Consider the following 25,937-nt stretch of genomic DNA (forward strand, 5'->3'; position numbering starts at 1 on the left):
TAATAAAATGATTGGTAGTTTAACTTTTCGACATAAGTTCTTTTGTCCATTGGTGAGATGCACCCAAACAAACTTCTGGATAAGATGTCAAGACATCATTTGTTGTGTTTTGACAAATTATTTAAGATCCAACCAAAATGTGAACTGACAATTTTGTGTAGGCATTTATGCTACTTATACTAATGTATTAGAGAAGTTGATGTTATGAAATGTAGTTGTCAAGCTGATTAATATCTGTAAGAATGAAATGAAAATAAAAACGAAACATAAAAGCCTCCATAAAAAACAAATTTTATTACAAAAAGAGTATATTATTATTAAAAATTGTGCTAAAATATAAACTTTCTCATCTACATTATCCCTGTATATTTCTACTACCTACACAATAGATATGCAAACAAATCCATATTTTAATACATGAAAAACGTATATATTATTGCTAGGATTTAAAAGAACAGGTAAACTGTTACTGCAGAAATGTATTTCAACAGAAAAATTTGAGGGGTTTTCAGAACATATTACCCGAATTTCCCTGCAGAGCTACAATTCTACAACAATATACATTTGAAGATAGAACAGGGAAAAATTAAGCACACTACATATAATATATTGCATAAAGCCTTGAGGTGACAAGTGGATAAGAGACAAATCCTTTATTTAACACCAAGCATCCACAGTGGATAAAGATTTCAACCCAGCAACCTTTTGGTTACATTATATCCACATAACCAGAGTTCAAGAGCCCCATATAGAAATAGATGGTGGTTGTTTCATATTTTTGCTTTCTGGATAAAATTTTACAAATTTGTAAGTTGTAAATTATGCGATTTTGGGACATAAATCCTACTCAGGATGAAAAAGTTTTTAAGGCTGCTCATTTTTCAGTGATTTACTTGGTAATGCGTCAGACATTAATGCCCTTAGAATGTATGAAGATTTTCTGTAATTTAAAGTTTTATACAAAAAATACCGTCGGAATGCCTAAAGAGTATCTTTTTTTTAAAGAATTTTTTTTTTAAATTGATACATCAAGGATAGATATTTTCAAATAATATTAATTAGTTTATATGATATGGATATAATACTTCAATCCATTTATTCCTTGACATGGTACATTGTTATTTGATAAGATTTCAGAAACTTTAATAAACCTAAATAGTACAGTACAAAATTTTTTCATTATAAAAAAAAATTCATTAATAACCATGATAGATCAATTATCATTACACTTTGAACTTAAAAATTGTACATACCAGTCATAAATGGAATGTAATTTAATACAAATAAAATCTTCAATATCAAAGTGTTACTATAAAAATATATAATTTGTATAAAAAAAATTCTGAGCAATTGTTAGTTGTATGAACACCAATATACATCTATTTACACGTAGTTATGAAACTAAAGGCTTCTGAGTTTATAACTTGGTGTTGTCGAGCGTAGAGTTGGATTGGAATCCTTCATTAGCAGTGCCCTTCTCCTGGTAGGGTGGGGGGTTGGAGGTGCGGTATTTGTCGGCAGAGGTCCCTTCCTTTTTATCCTGAGGGCGAAGTTGATGGTCCTTCAGTCCTTGTGGGGTTATCAAATAGGTGATTGTCTTTAAAAAAGAAAATGTTCAATGTTTAGAAACTTGACGAAATTTTATCAGGTGTCAATAAATATAACCTTTCTTTTTTAATAAATCTAACACATACTTAAGGTAGCGGTATCTTGTTTGCCTTTGTTATAAATCCATATAACTTTCTAAAGATAATTTTTTTTAAAAATGTACCAACATATTACTATTACCATAGAATAGATATTAATACACATGTAACTAGAAATTGTAAAAGTCTTTACTTCTCTTGATATGCCCCTCTCGTAGAATCGATACAAAATCATCAGAGGAATCCAGATGGCAGCAAAGGCAGCCATGCCCCAGCCAATCCCCACTGCCCAGGTGGGGAACTTGTAGAGCGGCTTTGTGGGTCTCTTGTAGTCTAGTTCAGAGTAGTTGACCACACTCATGATAAAGACACACTGGAAACACAAAGTAATTAGTATTTATATATAGGGGGATAGGGGGAAAGGAAACGAAAAAATTGACTACATGGTAATTAACGAGGTGTTCAAAGTTACCAATTGCGATTTGCATCAACCAGTTTAAAGAAACAGCGACTGATATTCTTTTAATCATACATTTAGGCCATGGAGAGTTTGTAGTTGAAGCTATACCTTTAAGAAGTATATCTCGGTGTCATGAAAAAATTCAAAAGATCGCCAACCAGTAAGTTAACTTTATGAACACCTTTTTCAGCTAAATCAAGTACCCCATTCGGTTTTTCCCCCAAACTTACTTTACATATAATTATGGGTGGTTTCGGTTTGAAGTCATTTAAGTTTCTCCGAAATGATAACATACCATACAGAAAATAGGCGAGAGAACGGTCCAGGATACCATCATGTAGGGGTTGATTCGGAACCCAAGCATCATCTCAAGGTTGTCATAGAAACGCCTCACTCCTAAACAGGAAGATGAAAGTAGATATGTAGAAATCGAGAAAAGATTTCCATTAAATTCAAAGACTATAACTACCGGGGTATATAATCTGGTCCAAATGGTTTTAAGAAGGTTTAAGGAAGTTTAATTCGTTATAGATATTATTATCTTGTGAAAACGAACTCGTGAGTTTCTCATTTCAACTAACATAGATTCCATTTACAATATAAGGTATTTTTTTTTTTTGTTATAACGAGATATTTCTACACGTTACAACGAGTTCATTAAACACAAGAAAACTATACAACTTTTTAAAGCAACACTATAGTGGCATATCTATGGTGGCATATCTCTGTCCTTTGTGTGCAAGATATTTTTTCTATCAAATATGTCGACATGAAAGATAAATATGTTAAATGCAAGATATATATGTCAACATGCAACATAAGTATAAAGACATGCAAGAAAATTGCTATGAAATGAGAATTATAAAAAATAACACCCACACGTGACAACCAAATTGCTAGATTCTTGTTGACATGCAAGATGAATATGTTGACATGTTACTTATATATGTCAACATGCAACTTAGTTATGTTGACATGCAAGATAACTATGTTGACATGCAACTTAGTTATGTTCACATGCGAGATAAATATGTTGACATGCAACTTATAAGTTGCATGTCAACATAACTGAGTTGCATGTCGACATAAATACCTTGCATGTCAACATATTTATCTTGCATGTAAACATAACTAAGTTGCATGTCGACATAATTAAGTTGCATGTCGACATAAAGAAAATGCATGTTAGCGTAAATAAGTTGCATGTCGACATAAATGAGTTGCATGTCAACATATTTATCTCGCATGTAAACATAAATAAGTTGCATGTCGACATAAATAAGTAGCACCTAGCATCTTGTTTGTCACATGTGGATGATATTTGGGATTTTTGCGATTTGTCAAAATTCTTTTTTGATTGCAATTTTCTTGCATGTCAATATAATTATGTTGCATGTCAACATATTTATCTTGCATTTAACATATTTTTCTTTCATGTCGACATATTTGATAGAAAAATATCTTGCACACAAAGGACAGAGATATGCCGCCATACAACATAGCACATAATGCGACAAAATAAAGCATAGAATTGAAATCACAGACGAATCTATCAGCATACATGTAGCATTGAAAATTCATAGCATTGAAACCATAAAATCGCCTTTGTAACAAAATTAAAAAACATTCCATATCAATTTTAAGAACAGAATTTAGATTTAACGAGGCCGGGTCTAATTTTTTCTGCCCTAGATTTTTGAATGAAATTTTGAACGAGAATTTCTACTGATATAATTATTATTTCAAGTTGAAAAAATAAGACATTTACCACACCGTTTGTTTAAGGGGTCATCTCAAAGTTTGTTAATTTTAACATAGGATCCTATGGGATTTTGCTTGAAATTTACCAAATTTGCACATTTTTTAAACTTCTGCCATAGGGATTTCTTTTTCTGTTCTACATATTAAAGTTATTGCTAAAAGGCACCAAATTGTCAAATAAAAAAAACCTTTTACCTCCTGGTTTGTTCCAGGGGTCTTATCAAAGTTATTTTTTGTACGCCCAATTTTCCAGTTTGTCAGATAATGGCAATTTTTTATTTGACAAAGACGGAAATGGTGACCTTTATTGTATTATTAAAACATTAAGACATATTTCGGTAATAAATAAATATATAACATCACATATTAAGGGTAAATGTATAAAATACATGGTTAATGTCTTGAAATAAATAAATTTAGCGATATTTAGGCGGGTTAAGAAAACGTGACAGAGGGTTAGGCTTGCTGAACCCTCTTCACGTTTTCGACCCGAGCCCAAATATAGCTTATACTTCGAGACATTTATGTTTATTCCACAATATAATATCAATTTTACACATCAAACGAGCTATTTTCAACAAATTTCGCATAATATCTGCAGTTGAAACTATCACGCCAAGATTATGATTGACATGAGGACGTGAAACGAACGTCATAATGCCATTACGTCACAATCGCCTTGCATCCACGCAAATTGGATGAAGCAAAAATGAAGCGCTGTCTGTCTTTTGCCCTTTGCTCTGCTTTGGCTTTGCCATTCTGTTCAGCAGGACCACTATCAATGCATGTATTTGGACATTTCAATGGACAAAGTGGCAAGTTTTCCATTAATGGATTGGGCGACACAACCACAGGCTCAAGAAACGACGTAGTTGGAGACGGAGAATTCATTATGTGGCAGGATGCCTTGATCTTCACGAGCCTTCTGATTGCGATAATCTTAGCTGGAATCGTGGGATATTTCTTTGCAAAACTGAGGGAAGGTTGCAGTAATGGTGACAAAAGCGGAGCAGAAGAAATGGGTTTGAGTAGGGATCCAACATTTAAAGATAATATCGTGGATTTTACAGCAGAGATGTTTGAAAACGAAGAGGAAAAATAATGTCATTTCCGTGTGTCCTTTTTTACGAGAAACCAACGTTTCATTTCAACTGAAGCATTTTAATGTTTGAAGACTGCGATTTAGGTAATATCAGAGTTTCATTGTACTTATGATAGATAATTACAATTTGATTCTGGTTATATCGTTGTTGTTGTTGTTGTTGTTGTATTTATACTGTTATCAGCATGGATTGCAGTTCTTCATGTGTGTGTGTGTGTATATATACACACACACACACACACACACACACACACACACCAAGAGAGAGAAGAGATGGAGAGGGAGAGAGAGATCTTACCGTATATCCATGCAATGGCAATGCACTCGAAGAATGCAATGAAGAGAATGATTTTACTCCCTGAATAGTAGTCAAACAGTTGGAAGACGTACATTCCGCCCTACAAACGATGTGTTAAATTGGTTAGAAAAAGTAAAACTACAGATGATCTAAGATACTTTACTGTCTTTGGAACCTTTAGCAGAATTAAAATTGTGTCGAAGGTAGTAATTTTCTCCATAACAACTTACCCGCGAAACCATGGAAAGTCCAATAAAGAAGTTAAGTATACAGACAATCCCGATGAAGATTTCCTTTCTGTAACCCCTTCGTAACAGGTTCGGCCATTGGTCGACCACGGCAGAAATGACGCCTTCAACACCCACAAACTGTAACCAGCAGATTGAAAAAAATTACTGAATTCCATATTTGAGTAATTCTATGTGCATACACATTATTACAACAAGACTTAATTGAACATCCGCTTCCATATATGATAGGCTCTTACCTGACTGTCCAGTCCTAGCAGAATCAACATCAGGAAGAAGAGGATGGCCCATATCGGTGCCCCCGGCATAAGAGACACGGCTTTAGGGTAGGCAATGAACGCTAGTCCTGGACCTGAACAATATGATAGGCATCAGAACCCAGTGCCAAAACATAGCAATAACGAAGTACAGTAAGCTTCTATCTTATACTTTATTAAGAGGGCTCGATGGTCGTAGCCATTTTTAGACTGTATTGATCTCCTTTAGAAGAAGAAATCTAAATACAAATATAGAAAAAATACGAAAATTTAAAACGTAAAATGTATGGATTTTTCCTTTACCAACTGATAGTTTATGGCTAAACATATCATATCTGAACATTTTAGGACGATCGGATGGTTAATTTGTAGACCATCCAGCCTCCATATACAAATACGTCCAATCATCATCATGAACCTTGATACACTTGCAACTAAGTTACAATGTACGTTTGACAGCTATATAGAACCCACTACCGATATGAAATGACTGGATCTAAATACAAACACTGTCAGCAATAAACCGTATAAACCAATCTTACTAAAAAAAAACAAAAAACAAAAACAAAACAAAAACCAAAATACAACATTAAAAGAAACCCAGTCGTCATGGTTTACTTGACAAAAAACATCTTTTTATATAAAAGTTTTTAAGAATTTAACCATGCAGAGTAAACATTAGGGCACAGATTATAACAGTAAACGTGTGGACCTACCCCCAGCCGCCACGTCCTTGATGTCCACCCCTTGGACCTCCGCCATATGTCCTAGAATGGTAAAAATGATGAATCCAGCGAAGAAACTCGTGCCACTATTTGCACAGGCAAAAATGATACAGTCCCTGGAAAATAACATGGCTGTGTATTCATTTGTATATTTGCTGTTTGCTGTAAATGCATGCCACAGAGAGAGAGAGAGAGAGAGAGAGAGAGAGAGAGAGAGAGAGAGAGAGAGAGAGAGAGAGAGAGAGAGAGGTGTTACCTGTAGGAATTATGATTGAACTTGTTGTAACTTCCAAGCGCTGTTAGGGCACCAATGGCAATTGAATACGAGAAGAAAATTTGAGTTCCCGCATCAACCCATACCTAAAAATGTGAAATTCTTTAATAAAGATGCAGCATGTTATAATGAAAAATTCAAAATAACATAAAAACTCAATCTGCATGGAGATTATGACAATAAATTTTTGCTGGGTTTCTCATTTTTATCTATTATTAATTAGCAGATCTGACGTTTAAGCGAAGCAAATATATTCCGGTATATATAAAACATATAAATGAATTTTTTTAATGTTATTGGAAAACTAAACAAACGTAAAAAGTGAAATTGCAGTTAACACCAGAGTATAAACTCGCGCAGATCCAGCTGTTATCCCTCACGGGGATCCAACCTATTGACCCAATGATATGCTGTCACGCGAATAATTAACAATTCGGAAACCCCAACAGTGAAATTTAGAACCATTCAAATGATAATTATCCACAATTCATCGAAAATTTAAATTGAAAATGAGACACTGGGACTGTTTAAGTCGTCACAAAATGGCTGACCTCTGATCGAAACGACATTTCGTTTTATTAAAAGGATTTTATCGATGTTAACATGTAACATACTGAATAGCCGAGTGGATAAAGTGTCAGGCTTGTGATCCGTACAACTTGAGTTCGAATCGCGAAGGGGCTTTCGTTTTTTTCTTACTGAACTGAATTTTTTAGATATTCATTTTTTATCTCCAATCTGCAAATTTTTCGCTTATTTGACATATGTACAGTTTATTTATAGTTGTATCTTCATAAGCAAATAATTTACTGTTAAGTGACTATTTCGAGGTGTGTTATTCCATCGTAAAATACTTCACAATATTTCACGTCCAGTAGGCATGATGTTCACAAAGTTTAGAACTATGGTACGTCCTTAGTACGTCCTTAGTACGTCTTAGGATACGTCTTAGTCTAAAGTATGTTTCTCGAAGCTCTTCTTAAAAGGTTATAAAATCATGTTTTGGGAATCTTTGGATTTTTGTTAAGACCGGTAAATAGAACAATCTTTTTTACAGCTTCGGCATTTCCGACAAACATCCAATTCTTAATCCGGGAGGGGGACATAGTAATTATTCTATCTTGTACGTTTGTTTTAACATAATCTATGTGGAGAGAGAACCCGAACCCCGCACCTTCATGGGAGCTAACAAATTAAACAATTTCTTTTTTGGTGTTTTTTTTTTGCAAATACTGTCTCTGTTTGGCAAAAGAAAATTATTCTTTTATTCCAAATATATACACTAAATAAGTTACATTCATTGTTTTGATTACTACTAATACTAGTATAGGTAAAATAAATTCAAATGTCCTTGACTTAAAGGGTAAATCTACATCGGTTTATATAAGAGTAATGCATGATCATTCTTAATTTTTATCACCTCATTCTGAAAAATAATCTTTAAAAAATTCGTAATGTATTTTCGAGATCGATTACAACTTATTTCTTATTTAACCTGTACGTGTATTCTATATATTGCAGATTTAAGGGTAATTGGTTATTTTTGTACGTGTAACGTTTTTAATGAAAAGCGCGTGCATATGTGTTACTTGAATGACAAAAGTATCAAATGTTGATTTACACTCAAAGAACACACACGAATAATTGTTGTTTAAAGAATAATAATATCTGCTTGTAAGCCGCCCTGATATATATTTTCCATACCAACAAAAATACCCAGTAATAGTTATTTGGATTTCTGTTTTTTTTTAAAACCATAATTGTTACTGTTCACTGAAATACCGGTATGTCTAAGTAAATAGATTTAAAATTAATGGTTTTAGGTCTATCGTGTTATAGATACCTGTAATTTTCTGTGGCAAAATGTTAAGGTAATGATTTATCCCTGAACAAGTCACTCCAATTTTATCTGAACGAATTGAAGTGAAAAATAAGAATGATTTTAGTAGGTTAGAATATCCTAACTTAGATTTTCCTAAGTTACTGTCGAATTACATTATTGATCTCAGGATGTTGCTAACGTTTTTCTAAGTCATGCCTGACACACTTAGGTCATGTCTTTATAGGAAAACATGAACATTCCTGCAGGACTGTAAAATGATCTAAGCTGGATCTGCATTGGTACACTCTTTATAAGCATCTACATTGTCAATACACAAAGATAGAACTATCATTTTCTCCTTATGTTAACAGAATGATTTGTATTTGATTAAAAGCCTTATATAGCTGAATATGTGAATAAAGAATTTACGTTGCATAAACACCACTTTCTTTTTATCTTTTAATAGTCATAAGCTGTTCGTCATGTTTTTATTGGTTCTTATTGCTGATTACAAGAAACTAGTGTAAGCCTTTTTCTATTAAAAAAAAGCAAACCTTATAAAATGTTAGTGCATGTAAAGTTGTAAATTTCGTGTTTAACTGTGGCCAGTGACATTGTTTCATACACAAATTGTCACTGTTGCCATAACAACAAGATCTACCTCCATGTCGTTCAGTTTTGAGAGATCTGGCTTTAAATAGAAGATGACCCCATTCAGGGAGCCCGGAAGAAGAGCGTTCCGGATAAGCAACGCCGCCATGAACAAATATGGCGAAGTAGCAGTCACATACATGACCTAATTAAAACGAGAAAAAGAAAGAAAATCTTCCTCAGTATTTAGTTTACAAGATTCAATATAAAAGTTTACCTCTAAATCGTTCAGTCTACTCCAATCTGGAGTTAAATAAAACAGAATTCCGGTCCTTGCACCTGGCAATAAGCAGTTTCTGATGAGGAGAGCTAACATAAAGAGATATGGAGATGTTGCCGTGATGTACATCACCTGAAATATTCAGACTTGTTGGCCATGGAACACACACATTCATACAGAAATATACCAAGCAGCAAAACTGCCAACACCAAGAAACCCCTGTCTTTGGATAAATCGCAAAATTGGATGACTTCAAGGTACATAGCACTATAATAGCGTCTGGATCAAAAAAGATTAATACAGTCTTTTAATGACAACACTTCCGGAAACGCTATCTGTACAGTTTAACAAAGCATTGTATATTTTCAGGAACATTAAATTCTATGAAAAGTAAGGTTCCTCGGGTTATAACAAGTTCAACTCTAGGTGAAAAAAAAATCAAAATTTATAAGATATGATGATATGATTTAAACAAATATTCATGGTTCAAGTGGTTTGCGACTGATGTGAATACCTGCAACCCCGACAAGAACAACAAAAAACAATACGAATTCAATTCAACAATACATCGAGTGGATGCTAAAAAATGTTCGGTCTATGAATACCTTTCCTGAAGACTTGATGCCTTTGCAGATGCAACAGTAAACAACCACCCACGCAAATAGTAAGGTCAAGGCCAAATCCCATTTGATCTCACCCATATTCTCAGGTTCGATTCCATCAGATATATTGAGGACTTTATTTCTGCAATAAATAGAAATTCAAAATTAAATCATGCAGAACTTGGATAAATTCTAAGAAATTGGATCAAGTTTGTTGCTCAAAAGAACTCTCTCTCTCTCTCTCTCTCTCTCTCTCTCTCTCTCTCTCTCTCTCTCTCTCTCTCTCTCTCTCTCTCTCTCTCTCTCTCTTAGTGAAAGACTTACTCCCAGAACTCTTGTACGGAATCCAATCGTAAATGGCTTGGCACACACGCAGTCGAATAGCTTTCGTTACGGATGGCCCCACTCTCGTTGAAAATCGCATAGTACGTTTCTGTCGCATTGCTACAGACAAGTTTTTGAAAGTTGTCCATGCTGGAGATATTCTTGACAAACGGGCTTTTAGCCGCTTCGTTTGAAAAGTCGGTACAATATTTCGAATTCCAACTATTTCCACATGATACCCATGGAAGCTCAAGGGCGAAGGAACTGAACATGTAGTAGAAGGACCAGCAGAGAATAATGTTGTAATAACAGTTCAGGAAGAAGACAACTATTGTGGAAGATATTCCAATGCCTGAAAACATAAAAATTATCTTTAAAGAATTATAAAATATTTAAAAGCAATTATATATTTTCAAAAATTATTTCTACTTATCACAATAATATAAATTGTGTTTATTTCTTTTACTTTATTACTTTAACAATACAAACGTTCTGTCAAATACTTATCCTATAATTATCATTAAGTTGGACAAAATTCCTGGGTCAAATGACACATAGAATTTCATAGAATCAGGTTTGTAAAAGAACTGCCATTATAGAAAACCGTTTTTACATTTGTCCAATATTTCTTAAACTTTTTTTCTTTTCTGGTCAATTTCAAAGACTTAAAACAATACTGGTATTAGTAATTTGTACGATACCATGAAACAATGAACTAAAGCCAAGTGTACATATACATTGGATAGCAAACGAAAGACAGATAAAGAGTTTCTAATTACTGACCTTGAAACAAGGGACAGATAGACCAGGCCCTGAACCCGGACACGCCCATAAACTGTCCCACCGAACACTCCAGGAAGAACAGGGGCACGCCTCCAATGATGACCAATATAAAGTACGGAATGAGGAAAGCACCTGCAGAAAAATTGAGAACCTTTAAAATAGTCTTTGCTAATCGGTTATATTTATGCTTAAAATCAATTTATCGAGCAGAATAATATGGTTATAACATTTAAGTATGATCCAGTGGGTTTGCAATGTCAGTAACCAAAAGACAGGTCATTTAACAAAAACAGGTATCGAGTAAAAAGTATCATTAAAAGTACGTTTGAAAAATCTAAAATACAGGACTATTTTCTTTATTAACCAAAGTAGAGTATGTCATTAGGATTCTGCCACCTGCAGATAAAGACAAATTTTCATAGTTCATCCAAAAAAAATAAGCGATTCAATGAAGAATCGGTGGGGTGAAGTGGAACTGAAACATTAATTATTTTGATACATCAATATCAGTTGTTTTCTTTAACCTTATCAAAATCACATTCATCTTTCTTTGCTAGGTTTTGTGTTTTCTCTGTACTTGCAAACCCAGACAGACATTGTCATTATTTACTGGCGCGTAACTAGCTTTATTCTTCTGCAAGCAATTATATCCAGAGAATAATGTTCAAAAGAGAAGAAAGAACCATGCAGTACCATGACATTCTGTATATGATATTTTTTCCGATTTTGCAACGTTTTATTTTAAATAATTCCAGCTTTTAAACTGCATGCGATAGGTACATCTGAAATACCACCTTTGTTTAAATATACATTTGACCCAAAAAAAAATCACGAATATGTTGTACAAAACGAAATTTGAGAGGGCGGAGTGGGTTAATAGCATAAGAATGATATTCAGGGCATAACCAGTGACAATGAAAATGCGCCGCCGATTGCTTTTTTAAAAGACTACCAGGGACTATTCAAAGAACAACAGTTCATCTTAAGTAGGGCACCACTGTATTTACAGTGACCTGTAAGAACTCGTCAACAACTATTGCTATCAGCATGCGAAAGATTTTGTTGTTTTCATATTACTTTTGGTAATTCTTCTATTGACTAAAACTTTTGTATGAATGGCTATAATTTCATTTGTCTCTGATAACTTAACTAAATTTTATGCAACGAGTAAATGCATTGTACTGGTCTCCTTTCAAAGCAATGACAAATGTCCGAGGGGAACTCTCTAGAAATGGAACAACGCACTGTATTTAGTATTTAGTTCGTATTAACTCTGCAGTGTAACATAAATAAATTTTGAACTTAGATTTGACGTACTGAGTAATTTGTTTAAAAAACATTGGCAACAATAGCTCAGTTGCAATAGATCTTATTTTGCTTTATAGGTTCCCTGTTTGAGCTTCGGCTGCTCAAATCACAACAGCAGTGTAGCAACGCACTTTGAAATCAAAGTACTGAAGTACTGACGGGAGTTGATTTTATCGATTATCATTTATTCAAAATCAACGATATGTGATTTTGCATGGCAAGTAGTATCAGTAATCGAAATATTTCTAAGAATTTGTATGGATCCAGGCAAGATATAACTCTTGTCTTGTTCAACCAAACGCTCGACTGTCTCCGTTTATCTCCGACAAGCAAGATAGGCTCTGTTGTGTCGGATATTAACGGAGACAGCCAAGCGTCTGGTTGAACGAGACTACATTGAACTCTAGCGTAGGAATACATACGACTTAAAAAAATATCTAAATTGTTTGTACAATTTAAAATCTTATTATTTTCATGGTATTAATGAATAAGTTTTCTTGAAAAACAATGCTTCAGAATACATAGCATCGAATTTATCGATTATTTTCAAGAACTAAGCGTTGTCAGCGGTATTGATTTGTGCTTAGGTCTAAACACTGTTTCACTTTCGCTTTGCCCGAGTAAGTGCAGAGGAGAGTTGATTAAAATCAACTCCCAAAAATTACACACTTTGAACAAAAATTCAAAGTGCGTAATTTTTCAAAGTGCGTTGTAACACAGCAATTAACATTTTTTCGAAAATCCAACAATGAAACCTGATTCTTAATTCTGTTAGATTAGATGATAAAATGTGGAAAGCTCGGGTTTATGTCTATGCCTGTCTATACTATAGACTATAGTTTGCATTGTCAACATCCAAGGGCGATGTCAGGGATAGTCTCATTAACCTCGGCTGCGAGTTACAAAAGAATTTGCGACTTAAGGTTTTACTTTAAAAAAAACATATACATGTATACATAAAGAGATTGAAAAAGTTTAAATAAATCGTTTGATTGAAATCTTGCGCATTGGGATAAATCTCGAGACTGAATAGATATACGAATTAGTCGTAAGTTTTCTAGTCTAAGACATTGACTGCACGAGTGGTAAGTTTTTTAGTCAAAGATATATTGAGTCGTAAGTTTTTTAGTCTAAGATATATTGACTGCACGAGTCGTAAGTTTTCTAGTCTTAGACACAGACTTGCACGAGTCGTAAGTTTTCTAGTCCTATACAACGACTCGCACAAGTCGTAAGTTTTCTAGTCTAAGACACCGACCGCACAAGTCGTAAGTTTTCTAGTCTAAGACACCGACTGCACGAGTCGTAAGTTTTCTAGTCCTATACAACGACTCGCACAAGTCGTAAGTTTTCTAGTCTAAGACACCGACGTGTGAATAAAAGGGAAGATTCAAACTGACATCAGATAAATCTCTTAACCGTGCGCCATGTATTCAAATTTAACTCGCCCCAACCTAGATACCATAAATTTTGTCAAAAAGAAATTCTGTTGATAGTCCTAAATATAATTTGTTCTTTTGAAACGAAGGTCAATGAAAATTAAATGAAATAAAACCTACGGCAAATGTTTGATCACAGACTCTATGGGTACAGACCTGAAAAACTATGATCTACATGTATGTTCAGGAAACTCCCATAAATAAAGGCATATTTGCTTTTTGCACTGCATTACATTATATATTTTCTAAATAAGTTCTAGTCTTCCTTTTTCATGATTTCATGGTTATTGAATTTCAATTTTTACAATGTCTAAACCTATTTATATAAAAAAGAAAACTATATGATTATTTTATGTATGGATGCATTTGTTTTAAGTTCGTTGCGCAAAACAAATTAACATATCAAAGTGGAGCTTCGTCGGCCTAATAGTCAATATTCAACTAATTATGTACATGATGCAAGTACAAACGCTTCGTTTTGATTACGTCATATGCGTCATTGACGTGTTATCAGGTCAAATTATGATTCGTTGACCTAAAGACAAAAATGTTGTCCACAGTCGATAGTAATGTAATGTCAACTTCCAAACTACAACTGTTTGGATCTGTTTTACTCTTTACCAGGGTTCCAGCTCTGCTGCTAAATCCGTTCCTCCGAGATTGAACGAAAAATAATGCGGTCCAACAATTCTGGAGGAGACCGATTTTGTTCATGTTTCGATTTTTTATTTGGTACAAAAATAGAGTTATTAATTATAAGACAATGCCAAAAAAGTAAAATACGACAAATGTAAATACTCAAGGTTAACGGTAAGGTACAGTACAGTATATATCTTGGTTTAGGAAGCTTAATAACCCATCTATCAAATTGCTAAACCGTTGAGGACATTGCTTTAAATAGAATAAACGACCTATAAAATAACGAAACCGGGAAACATCTTAACGATGTTCATGAAACACAATCCTAAATAACTTGACGGTGGTACAGAAATTTACGCCCGTGCTTTGTATTTCAGAGAGATCTTTGCCTTCAAACTTCCTGGGGTTTTTTTGTGTTTTTTTTTGGGGGGGGGGGGGCATTCAGCAGCTGTAGCCTAGTGATATTTCAGTCATTGATGAGTAGTTAGTAAAATATTCTGTTGCCAAAGAGTTTTACACATTCTAGCTTACTATTTCAGGAAGGCGTTCGACTACATCATGGAAGTACTGAATACAGGGAAATATTCGCCCCGTTTTATTTTCGCCCCTTTCGTCCACGGTGTCAGCGAGCGAATTTAAGACTGGATGAATTGTACAACGAGACAGAGTTGTCTTTATTGACAAGACTGTGTCATGGGGAATTTAAGACGGGGCAAAACCGTTTGCTAGTGTAAAAGGGCAAAAATAAAACGGAGCGAAATAACCAAACATAGAGCATACAGGGCCTACTTTTCACATAACTTGCTCTTTGTGGTCATATAACCACCAATTCAACGAACTTAAACCAAGAATTAAAATTTCTCTTTAAAGGTCCATTGACCATCTTTCACATAACTCAGGTTTTTACGTACATTGCCTACTAAATACTGTTTTGTGCATTAAAGAAGAAAAACTGTTTGCCAACTTTTATATCTTCAGGGTAAAAGGAATTATTCAAATTTCAATATCAGATTCAGATTGAAAAATTCTTTTTGGTAGGTTATATTATGTGCTGTTTGGTGTATGTAAATAAGAAAATAACTTAATACCAACACAATCTCCTCCATCAGCGTAATCCAAGAAGAAGAAGCTCAGTTTTACAAGAGCTTTGAAACTACAGTTTGAAGTTTAATTTTCTCATGCACCCGGTAAAATGAACAATTTTACAATAAGGCCATCCGTTCCGGGTGGATTCAAGTCATAGCTGTACTATTCTAACCTAAATCAGGCGATATTTCATGGAAAAGAAAAATTTTCCAAATCTTTGACAAGTTCCTACCGGTGAGAGCAAAGACATTTGAATATGCTTAGTAAACTTGACAGACTCGCTTATCCATCAATGTCGGCCCGTTTCAACATGATATTTATTTACTATGGTATATTTAAAGATGTATGTCAAGACTGGAGTGTTCCGGTACATGATCACAGCTTGGTTACCAGAACTAACAAGCTCTATATCGGAAGCTACACATCTCCATTTTACCGGATTCCAAATAAGCCCAAGAATATGTCTATTTCAGGTCGCCATAGAGTTAAAATAAGGGTCGGTAGGTATGTATGTTTTAAAAAAATTTGTTCGAATAATCACATCACCCAGAGTAATAAGCATTTACAAGTACATTGTACATGGTGTGGTTTGTAGTTTTGGGCAGGTGGTGAATGTCCATTCCGTACTCTATGAAAGGACGCTTCAGTTTACAAACTCCTAAACTGGGTTGCTTTTTACAATGAAACTTAACTAATCCTTGTATCTTTTACAAGTAGCATTTCAAATGGCTCGATGTACGAATAATGAGTATTTATGAGTTTTGTCTAAAGTTCTTTTTGTAAAACGCATTTCAGCTCTCTCAATGTTTCTCAATAAAAATGTATAAAACACGTCTTTTTTCTTTATTTTTAAATACAGCCAACTTAGGCAGTGGCATAGACGATGCACAACGATAGCAAAGCTGTTAAAAGTTTTAATGCCCTCATTCGTTATAATGTGGTTTTGTTTTTCTTAAATATCCTTTTCTTTATGACCAAATAAGACTAAAATGCAAATGGACAACTATAAGATGCATGTCTATTTATGTTGAATGAGTGATAAATGACTTTCTTTAAAGATGAAACTCAAAAATGACAGATTAATCATATAATGTTAAATAAAACTGCACAAAGTTAAGGTGCAAAAAGAATTTTCAATATGTTCGCCCTTTATTCATTATCAGATGGCGAAATAGATCGTTTCATGATCAATGAGCAAACTGGATTTGAGTTGGCATCCATTTCGATTTTCACAAATGTTAGATCTAACATGCGAAAAATATGTTACTTATTTTTATAGATAACAATACTGAGAAATAATATCGCAAATCATAAACCGGTCATAACAGTCGATAACATTCACCCCCTCTGGTTTGGTACCGGGGGCGGGGGATAACTGAAATAATCGTAAAATCCACACCCTAGTGACAATTTCTTCGATAAAATAGTCAATATACAGGAATTCTATAAACTACTGTGTCGATATCTTTGCTGCAAAAATAAAGACAACCGTTTCCAGATGTATTTACTCTTAGATTAATACTCATTCGATCAGTTTATCTGGACCATGCTTCTATCCCAGTCATGCAAGCTTTCATTGTTATATCTGTTACCCTGTTCACATCACTGCCTTTTTTATGTGTTATACCTCTTAACCCTTGGGATTATGATATAATAACAAAACATATATTCTTTTTATTTTACTTTTCAGAAGTCCATAATATCTAAAGAGAACCAATTTAACCCCAGCGCATAGATGAAAGCAGGATAAATTTCTACCCTGGAGATTATTACACGTTCAGCCTACTTTTAACTACATGAAAGATGACTAAACACATCCTGCTATTAAATCGAAGGGGCTTAAATTAAAGAAGTTTTATAACGAAATACAAGAGTATGTTTTGGAAAACAGCGATAAATGTCTGTGAACTTTTCAACTGGAAAGTAATACTACCTATTCATCGCAATTTTATGGACACCTTCAAAAAAGTTTCTCATTTGCTCCACTGGCTCTTAGATCGTTTTATAAAAAACTGCATGTTGTACATGAACACCGCATTTTTCGTAATATATGGGTTGAAAACAAACTGTTCCCAATATGCTCAGGAAAACCCCCAATATTTACCCATGAACTTGTTTAATTAACTCTCAAAATCACGTGCAATTTTAATGTTGTGGCTGTTCATATACACCACTAGATATCAAGTGATACATAAATTGTTGGCAAAAAAATATTCGGTTAGAATATACCCTTCCTCGAATGAGGCTAAAAAAAAGTTAAACTGTGAAACGTAATGGATTGCGCTTGCAAGCCTTTTCTCTTCGTGCCTTTGACTTCCTTTTCAACTTTTACTTATCACTTAACACCCCCTCTGCATACATCATTGTTATGCGACCCATGGACAGCGCGAATGACTCTCATAATCTCCAGCCGATACCGAATGTTTAACGATCTCAGGTCACGTTTCTTCTGACGTTTACCCTGTATACACAAATATTATTCATCGAACCAGACATGGAACGGGGATCTGAATATTTTATACGGGTACATATATCTGGCAAAAATTTTATGAGATTTGTTAACTGATGATTTTGCAATTCAGCACATAAGATTTTTTTGACAAACCAAGGAAACTTGTGTAGTAATGTACTTAATATCCTTAAGTACATTTAGAAAATCATAAAATAGTACAACGTTCGGTTAAGACGTTTTCAATAAACCATGAATTCAAATTTCATTATTTTTATGTCATAGCTTGTATGTATGTCAAATAGAACAAGCCAACGAGATGCCCATTAAATTGTAATATAGCAGCGGTATACAAGCTCTATTAAGATGTCATTTAATATCCAAATGGGTTCTATGTGTGCTTTAATTAAAACACTCCATAGCCAACCAAAGAGGACATAACAAACAAGAGAACAAAGGCTGGACAATGGAGAAACGTGAGACCGCGAAGCAAAGGTTGTTCCCCGGCATAAACGACGGGTACTTTTGGAAAAGGTAGTCAATCGACCATGAACCCGTACTGTGTTTGGTGGTGATGTCAAATTCTTGCTGGGTCGTTGGGGGAAAACCTCACTTTACGAAAGAGACGAAAACATATACTCGCTCTGGATCTTAAGTCAAGGTTTCTCCAGCGAGCCATGCAAAAGAGACCGTGCAAAAGGTCAAGATTGTATTAAATGACACTGAAATCCCTCGTTTGACCTACTGAAATATTGCTTTAATCCTATTTGCTGCCAAGTGCAGAAATAAAAAAAAGTTTGTTTAAGATATGTTTCAAAAGAAAAAGTAAGCGCTAAAATGAAAAATCTTTCCAACGAAATTGAACGCGAGAGTTTCAAATAAAAATGCATTCTGTATTTTAGCTTTCCAGTCAATCTTCATGTTTCAAAAGAAAAAATAAGCGCTAAAATGAAAAATCTTTACAACGAAATTGAACGCGAGAGTTTTAAATAAAAATGCATTCTGTATTTTAGCTTTCCAGTCAATCTTTATTATCATCCAGTAACCATGTAATGCAGACTGTTGTAGAAGAACTAGAAGACTGTACCTGTTAACATTTGAGTTTTCTCTATACGGTTTGTTTATTCTGCTGATTAAACCCTATTTTCAATTGAGGAAGAAAAATAAAATTCGCCTGCAATAAAACTTAAGGTGCAGTATTTTTACGTCATGTAGATAAACTTTCATGACTGGTAGAATTCTGTTGTCAATCGTGCCACTGTGATTTAGATGGAAAAGGTAAAACAAATAAATGCGGATACGTCACGACAAAAAGGATCGTCAAAACATTGCTAATAACATATGGCTTTTCAAGAAGTCATTAGTTAAAAAGCATTTCCCTCTTTCACTCCTTTTTAGTGTTGCTCTCTATCAAATGTACTAATGTGTAGAGTATAAATATGGATGACCGGTGGCCGCTGTTTGGACATCCCATTATTTATACTTATGGGACAGCGCGCACCTCATCTGAATACGACATTCTGCTTAAGGCTACAGCACGTTATATTTACATATTTTAGGTATGAACACGTGTTGGCGTCCCAAAACAAATAAAATGTCTTTTTGGTAAAATATATTCATCTGAACATGTATTTTGTTAGCCCATATTGAAAAGGTGGAATAATTAACAGACTCTTAATTAAAGAAAAATGAAAATATATACACAAACACACAAATCTTACCTCCACCGTTTTTATAGCAAAGGTATGGAAAACGCCACACATTTCCTAATCCCACCGAAAACCCAATACAAGCGAGCAAGAAGTCGATCTTGTTGGTCCAAGTCTCCCTCTTTCTGACACCATCAGCATGCTCTTCTTGAATTTCCATATCCACACCATTGCTTTTCTTATCCTTTCCCATTTTTGCGAAGTTTAGGAAACACACCAACAACGGCAACCACCCCTAAGCTAGTCCCGTTAGAAGTTCTTGGCGTATATATCCACAATGCGATATTCCCGATGAAAATTAAACGAAACCTTTAGTCACTTGGTATATGTGTGTGTAAATTTAATATGCACAGATAAGAAAATCAGCCAAGCTTGCAAAAGGGCTTCTTTCCCAGATTTTGACGCCCTGGAAGCTTAGCAAAGCAATCCACCCATTAAAGTAAAATGATCTATTGATACTTTTCCGTACATGAAAAAATGTTTAAAACCGGTACACAAAGAAAAAAAATTAAATATCCCAAGGAAGGGAGGGTCTACTAGATCAATACCCTACACAGTGTCCCGAGTGCTCCGTAAGTTTACCTGTGCACGGCGTAGCGTTCAGTCAAACGTAAACCTTCGATCAACAGGTTATATATGTAATTATTCAAAACAATGACTCATAAAACATTGCAAAACAATTAATTAAAATAAAACTTCAAATATTTTTATTATTTCTGCTACAAGGTAAGTTGAGTTACGTAAGCGACACAAGATTGACAGTAGATATATTCCACTTATGACGCTCTTTAACAGGAAAAGAGTTCAGAGTCGAATGAAAGTTTCCATTACGTATCGCATAAATACAAATGCATTGATGAATAAATACAAAGTGTAGAAATTTGTATGAACTCTATTCACAAATTTCTTCGGACATTTAAATATCGAATCTTAGGAACTTTGAAAAGATCCTTGATGCTTTCAGTTCTATATTGAAAATGTATGCTTTAGAAAACAGCATACATGTAACTCTTTACAGGGTAGGAAAAAAACAACCAGCCGATGTAATCTTTAAAAAAATCTTAACCTTGTCGTTCAAATCGCATGCGCCTACCTCGTGTGTTTTAATACATTAACAAAACATTGTACCCCCATGAATATTATGAATTTAAATCTATCCACAAAGCAGTTTGATTGAAACTGTTATTATAAAAGTACAGTCCGGTATGAATAATTCAATGTGTGAACCAGCCATTGTCTTTGATTGTACAGTACAGCAACATTTGTAATACATTTCAAAACAATGCCAAAATACAGAGTCAAAAACCGACCAAGATTAAACAGCATGGCATAGTGTACCGTGTGATAAAAACAGAGTAGTTGAACAGGGCCCAATACAGCAGAAAAGTACGTGTTTGTCTAACGTGTAGAGAGAGTCAAAGTGAAATATGGAAATCTAAAAGACAACGAAACATATAAACAAAATCACGAAAAACGGACAACAACTCGAATGTCACAACTGCTCTTTTCATACATCCTACATAAAGATTAGTGAACTATGAATGACTTAGACGAGCTTACTTTTGATCTAAGTCTCACTTTTACAAAAGGAACATATAGTGAAAAAGTGAGACTTAGATCGAAAGTGAGTTCGTCTAAGTTTTATGGCCCCGGGACCGGGAAAGACTTTCGAAATACTTTAAAAGAACAGCACAACCAAGACCTGGCCCCGGTGGCATAAAACTTAGACGAGCTTACTTTTCATCTAAGTCTCGCTTTTTCAAAAGGAACATATAGTGGAAAAGTGAGACTGAGATCAAAAGTAAACTCGTCTAAGTTTTATGGCCCCGGGGCCTGAAGAACGTGAATGATGCCTATTACATAAGGATATATGCATTGCAAAATCTTCATGTGTGTAGTTTCCAGACGATAGTTTTCTATACATTAGAACATGTTTGCAGAAGGTGAAGCCCCTTCAAGTTTGACTCTGCATGAAGGGTCCTGTTCAATCACATGGTGGACACGCTTTGGCGGATCAAAGTCAGGGGAAGTTTGCATCAAAATACCTGCTTGCAATGAAATGATCTTGAATGATTACGCTAAAAGTAAATACTTATTTAGAGTATACATATAAGTTAAGATTTGACAAATGTTGAATTAAGGTGGTATGGGACACTTCCATTTTGTGACGTGTGGTTTATCGATATAAACAATATTAAAACCAAGTGTAATTATACAAGTAGTTTCTTTTCCAACATCGTTACCTATCAGCGCAGTGGGTTAGAGCGTTTACTACGAATCTCTAAGTCAAGATTCGAATCCCGATGGCGGTTTTACAATTTTTACCTTTCCAAATATTTTTAAAAGCTATTTTTTGGTTACATATTGTAAAGTTTGAAAATTCTAGACCGGTGAAAGTATTTTAATTATAATGTTCTTTAATCCATATTAATATCGACAGATGTCACATACACCTTAATAAAATGAGCCAATTCGTTTTTTGAATGCACAATTTTATTTTTCATACTTAATCGCTTGCGACGCACGACCTCTTACGAGAGAATTCGTCGCCGAATGCTGGAACAACGCTTTTTATCATTGCCGATTAGAAAACAATATGGCGCCTGGGTTACCACATTTTACAAAACTGGATTTCTTTAACTAAAGTCTTTCCTACTACATCGAAAAACCTCATAACTGCAAATAGCCAAAATGTCTGGACCAAATTTTGAGATAAGTATCAGTTTTAAGGTGGGTCGCGGGTTTACCCCATAAAAAATCTCACGAGAAAACATACCCTGAAAATTTGTCAAATCGTTCTGTAGTATTTACAGTTTATTATATAAAATATTAATCAAATTTGCCTACGCCATTTGTATGCAATACCGCCTTGAACTTGGTATTGTTGATGGTGCTGTTTTGACGCTTTTCTAATGAATACATAGGAAAATAAGCAATTTGTGAGATTGAGTTTTTTTTTAAAAATTGTAAGTAACTTTTAAACAATTTACACAAATTTATCAACTGTTTCTGTGCGTAAAGAAAAAGTGATTTAAAATAAATTAATGTAAAAAAAAAATTATGTTTTCTCGCTAGATTTTTTGATATTTTAACTTTATTTTTGAAAATTTTACCGAAAATTGCCATATTTTTCGTATTTGACGTCGTGAGTACGACGTCATTTATTTTTAACCCGTTCCGCATTTCAAGTAAAGTTAACCGAACTATTATTATCCTTGGCAGAAGCTAAATAAATTTGGAGAGAGCAAGAGATAGAAGATTGATATTTTGATGTTTCTTCGGATCAGAGAGAGAGAGAGAGAGAGAGAGAGAGAGAGAGAGTACTTGTCATATAATAACGAACCAGTCTTTCCCTGCTACCTGGCTTCTCCTCATGTCAGCTCAAACTATCAAACAAATCCTAATCCAGACTGATATAGGTATATTTGGCCGTGTTTTATTTCTGGTCCAGTACTGTTTTAACAGCATGACTGCAGATTTATCACGGATTAACTGCACAGGTCTATGAAATTAGATTACTAGTATCATAAGCCATCATAAGACGTTTATCATTTATTTCCTGCGATGTTAAAGATCTACGTGTGTAAAAAGGGGCTTTATGGTCACTAATTAATCTATATTCTATCATCTTCGGGCAAAACTTGCTTTAAAATTCACTTCATTTGTTACAAACTGACGGAAAAAATACGCATCATGCTATAGACTCGACAAGAACATAATTTCATGTGAATCTAAAATTCGTCAAACCAGGAAGTTTAAAATAGGATCCCTACCCTCGTGTAAAATAGGATCCCTACCTTCGTGTAAAATAAGATCCCTTCCCTCCTGTAAAATAGGATCCCTACCCTCGTGTAAAATAGGATCCCTACCCTCGTGTAAAATAGGATCCCTTCCCTCGTGTAAAATAAGATCCCTACCCTCGTGTAAAATAGGATCCCTACCCTCATGTAAAATAAACACTTTTGTATGATCTATGTTTCATATATTTGTTCATTTTATGATTAATAAATCAACGACCTTCCCACATCCTTGTCTATATTTGAAGGTTGTGGTCAATATGATACTGATTCTATCATAATAACGCACGTAGCAACATGTCGAGGTGGGGCAACGCTTTTTTTGCCAAACAAATTTTTTCTATCATTTTTCCATAAAAAAATGATACAGCTTCTTTACTTGTTAGAGCCAGTTGAAAAATAATACGCAAAGTTGTTAGAAACACTAAATTTTAAATTGTGAGGCAGTAACTCGCTCCCCAGGTTTTCAAGATGTTGGTGACGATTGGTCCGCCCCTTTAAACGATGTTACTATGCCGAATCTTTCCTGCTTTAAAAAATACCACCAGCCCCCCAAATTAAAATCAAAATATTTGAAAGGCATTTCCTATGGTGGACTGCTTGCTTTTGTTAAGGGATGTGGCTTGAAGGGCGCTTTTCCGAAAACATTTGAAAAAAAAAATATATCCTGTTTTGAATTATATTAACAGTAATCTCTCGATCGTTGAGTCAAGATTTATCTAGACACTATTAACAGTATGGCAGAATCAGATGTTAAAGTCAGGTTTACATGTGCACAAGATGTTGTACCAACTTGTGAGACACATTATGAACAATGCAACAACTTTTTCTGCAACGACTGCGACAAGTTCATCTGTATCGAGTGTGCCAAGAAAGACCACCGCGAACATGACTGGAACACAGTGGGAAACATATCAAAACAACGTAAGTCGGACTTATCTAGGAAAAGTCAAGAAATCCGAGAGGGGCATCTTCCTAAACTAACGGAGAAGATGGCAAAAATAGACTCCCTGATGGAGCAAAACCTTGCACACCGAGACGCCGAGCTTTCTAGACTTGAAACCCACTATCGAAACATTGTGACGAGTTTGACACAGGTTGTTGAGGACCGAAAGAAAGAACTGAGTAGAGGACTGGAAACGAAGAACAAAACACTGGCGGAAATTCAAAGAAAGTTAAAGACGAAGGCCGTCAAACTCCAGGATACGATGGATGATTTGAAAAAATCCAATTCTCTCTCCGACTATAATTTACTGAATGTAGATTGTGCGTTGAACAGGGTTTTGCCGATTTCAGATGGTGAAGATCTTGAGGATCATAAATACTCACTTCATTTTAAAGAGGGGTCATTAACAAAGGAGAGTGTAGAATTACTTTTGGGTACAGTGAAGGACTACGACGATTTTACTTTGACCAAAATCCGCTCCTTCCGCCATGACAAGAGTGACATCATCTGTCTGGAAGTTGACTTCTATTCTAATGCTGTGTTGGTGAATTCAAACCAAACCTACTGGGATACAGTAAATACAAAGGGGAAATTAAAGAGTCGGAACGAGTTTTACAGCCAAATCAATGATTTTGCGGTGCTTCCCAATGGCGATATCATTTTTTCGGAGAATGAAAGCCACTCAATTCAACTCCACACCATTCAAATGTCTGCCAATGACGCCACAAGAACTGTGGCAGACACTTCCCCGCTTACACCGGAAGGAGTTTGCTTAACAAGTGAAGGGGATATATTGGTCACAATGGCCGACCCAGAAGATGAGAATGCCACAGGTTTGGTTAAAATGTTTTCTATGCGAGGAAAAGTCAAAAGAAAATACGAATATGACAGCAGTGGAGAGAGACTTTTTAAGCTGCCTTTTAGAGTAGCACAAAACAAAAATTCTGATATTTGCGTTTTAGACAGCCTAGACACTGAACACGGAGTACTTCATACGATTTCGAGTGAAGGGCACACCCAATTCATCTACAAGGGCGTGAAGAGCCTTCAGCACCCGCTCTATGCTGCAGACATAGTGTGTGATGATATCTGCAATATCATACTGATGGATGCTAAGAACCATCACATCCATCTTCTGGACTCAGCGGGGAATTTCTTGAAGTTCTTGACAAGGGATGAAGGAGACAGAAGACACTCTCTGTCCCTGGCTCTTAGTGGAGATATATTGTGGGCCGGTGGTCACAATGGCTATCTCAGTGTGTACAAGTACACCAACAATTCATGATTTATTTTTACATTATATACTAACTGAACAAAAAATAAATCATTAATGAAATCATCATTGGGTACTTCATTTAAAATAAAATCATGAAAGTGTCTTTTCTTCACTT

At 34.8% G+C, this 25,937-nt stretch overlaps 2 protein-coding genes across 3 annotated transcripts; one reads left to right on the forward strand and one right to left on the reverse strand.

The window, feature by feature from the left end:
- Nucleotides 1-274: 274 nt before the first annotated feature.
- On the reverse strand, nucleotides 275-20,408 carry LOC105325311 (sodium- and chloride-dependent taurine transporter). 2 transcript variants are annotated; one of them, XM_034447838.2, is made up of 13 exons: nucleotides 19,816-20,408; nucleotides 11,174-11,305; nucleotides 10,391-10,742; nucleotides 10,070-10,208; nucleotides 9,255-9,389; nucleotides 6,754-6,857; nucleotides 6,489-6,613; nucleotides 5,755-5,867; nucleotides 5,498-5,635; nucleotides 5,268-5,367; nucleotides 2,402-2,502; nucleotides 1,840-2,019; nucleotides 275-1,597 (listed from the first exon to the last, which is right to left on the reverse strand). In XM_034447838.2, the coding sequence occupies exons 1-13, from the start codon at nucleotides 19,994-19,996 to the stop codon at nucleotides 1,418-1,420; spliced, it is 1,980 nt and encodes a 659-aa protein (XP_034303729.2). In that variant the 5' UTR covers nucleotides 19,997-20,408; the 3' UTR covers nucleotides 275-1,417. The 2 variants fall into 2 exon arrangements, with proteins under 2 accessions (XP_034303729.2, XP_034303728.2); XM_034447837.2 differs by lacking the exon at nucleotides 9,255-9,389 and adding an exon at nucleotides 9,462-9,596 and having other exon boundaries at nucleotides 19,816-20,405.
- A 3,929-nt stretch (nucleotides 20,409-24,337) lies between these two features.
- On the forward strand, nucleotides 24,338-25,831 carry LOC105325312 (Tripartite motif-containing protein 3). Its single transcript, XM_011424830.3, has one exon. The coding sequence runs from the start codon at nucleotides 24,338-24,340 to the stop codon at nucleotides 25,829-25,831; it is 1,494 nt and encodes a 497-aa protein (XP_011423132.3).
- The last annotated feature ends 106 nt before the right edge of the window (nucleotides 25,832-25,937 follow it).

This window comes from Magallana gigas, chromosome 2 (genome assembly GCF_963853765.1).
Source record: "Magallana gigas chromosome 2, xbMagGiga1.1, whole genome shotgun sequence".
NCBI classification, from domain to species: Eukaryota; Metazoa; Mollusca; class Bivalvia; order Ostreida; family Ostreidae; genus Magallana; species Magallana gigas.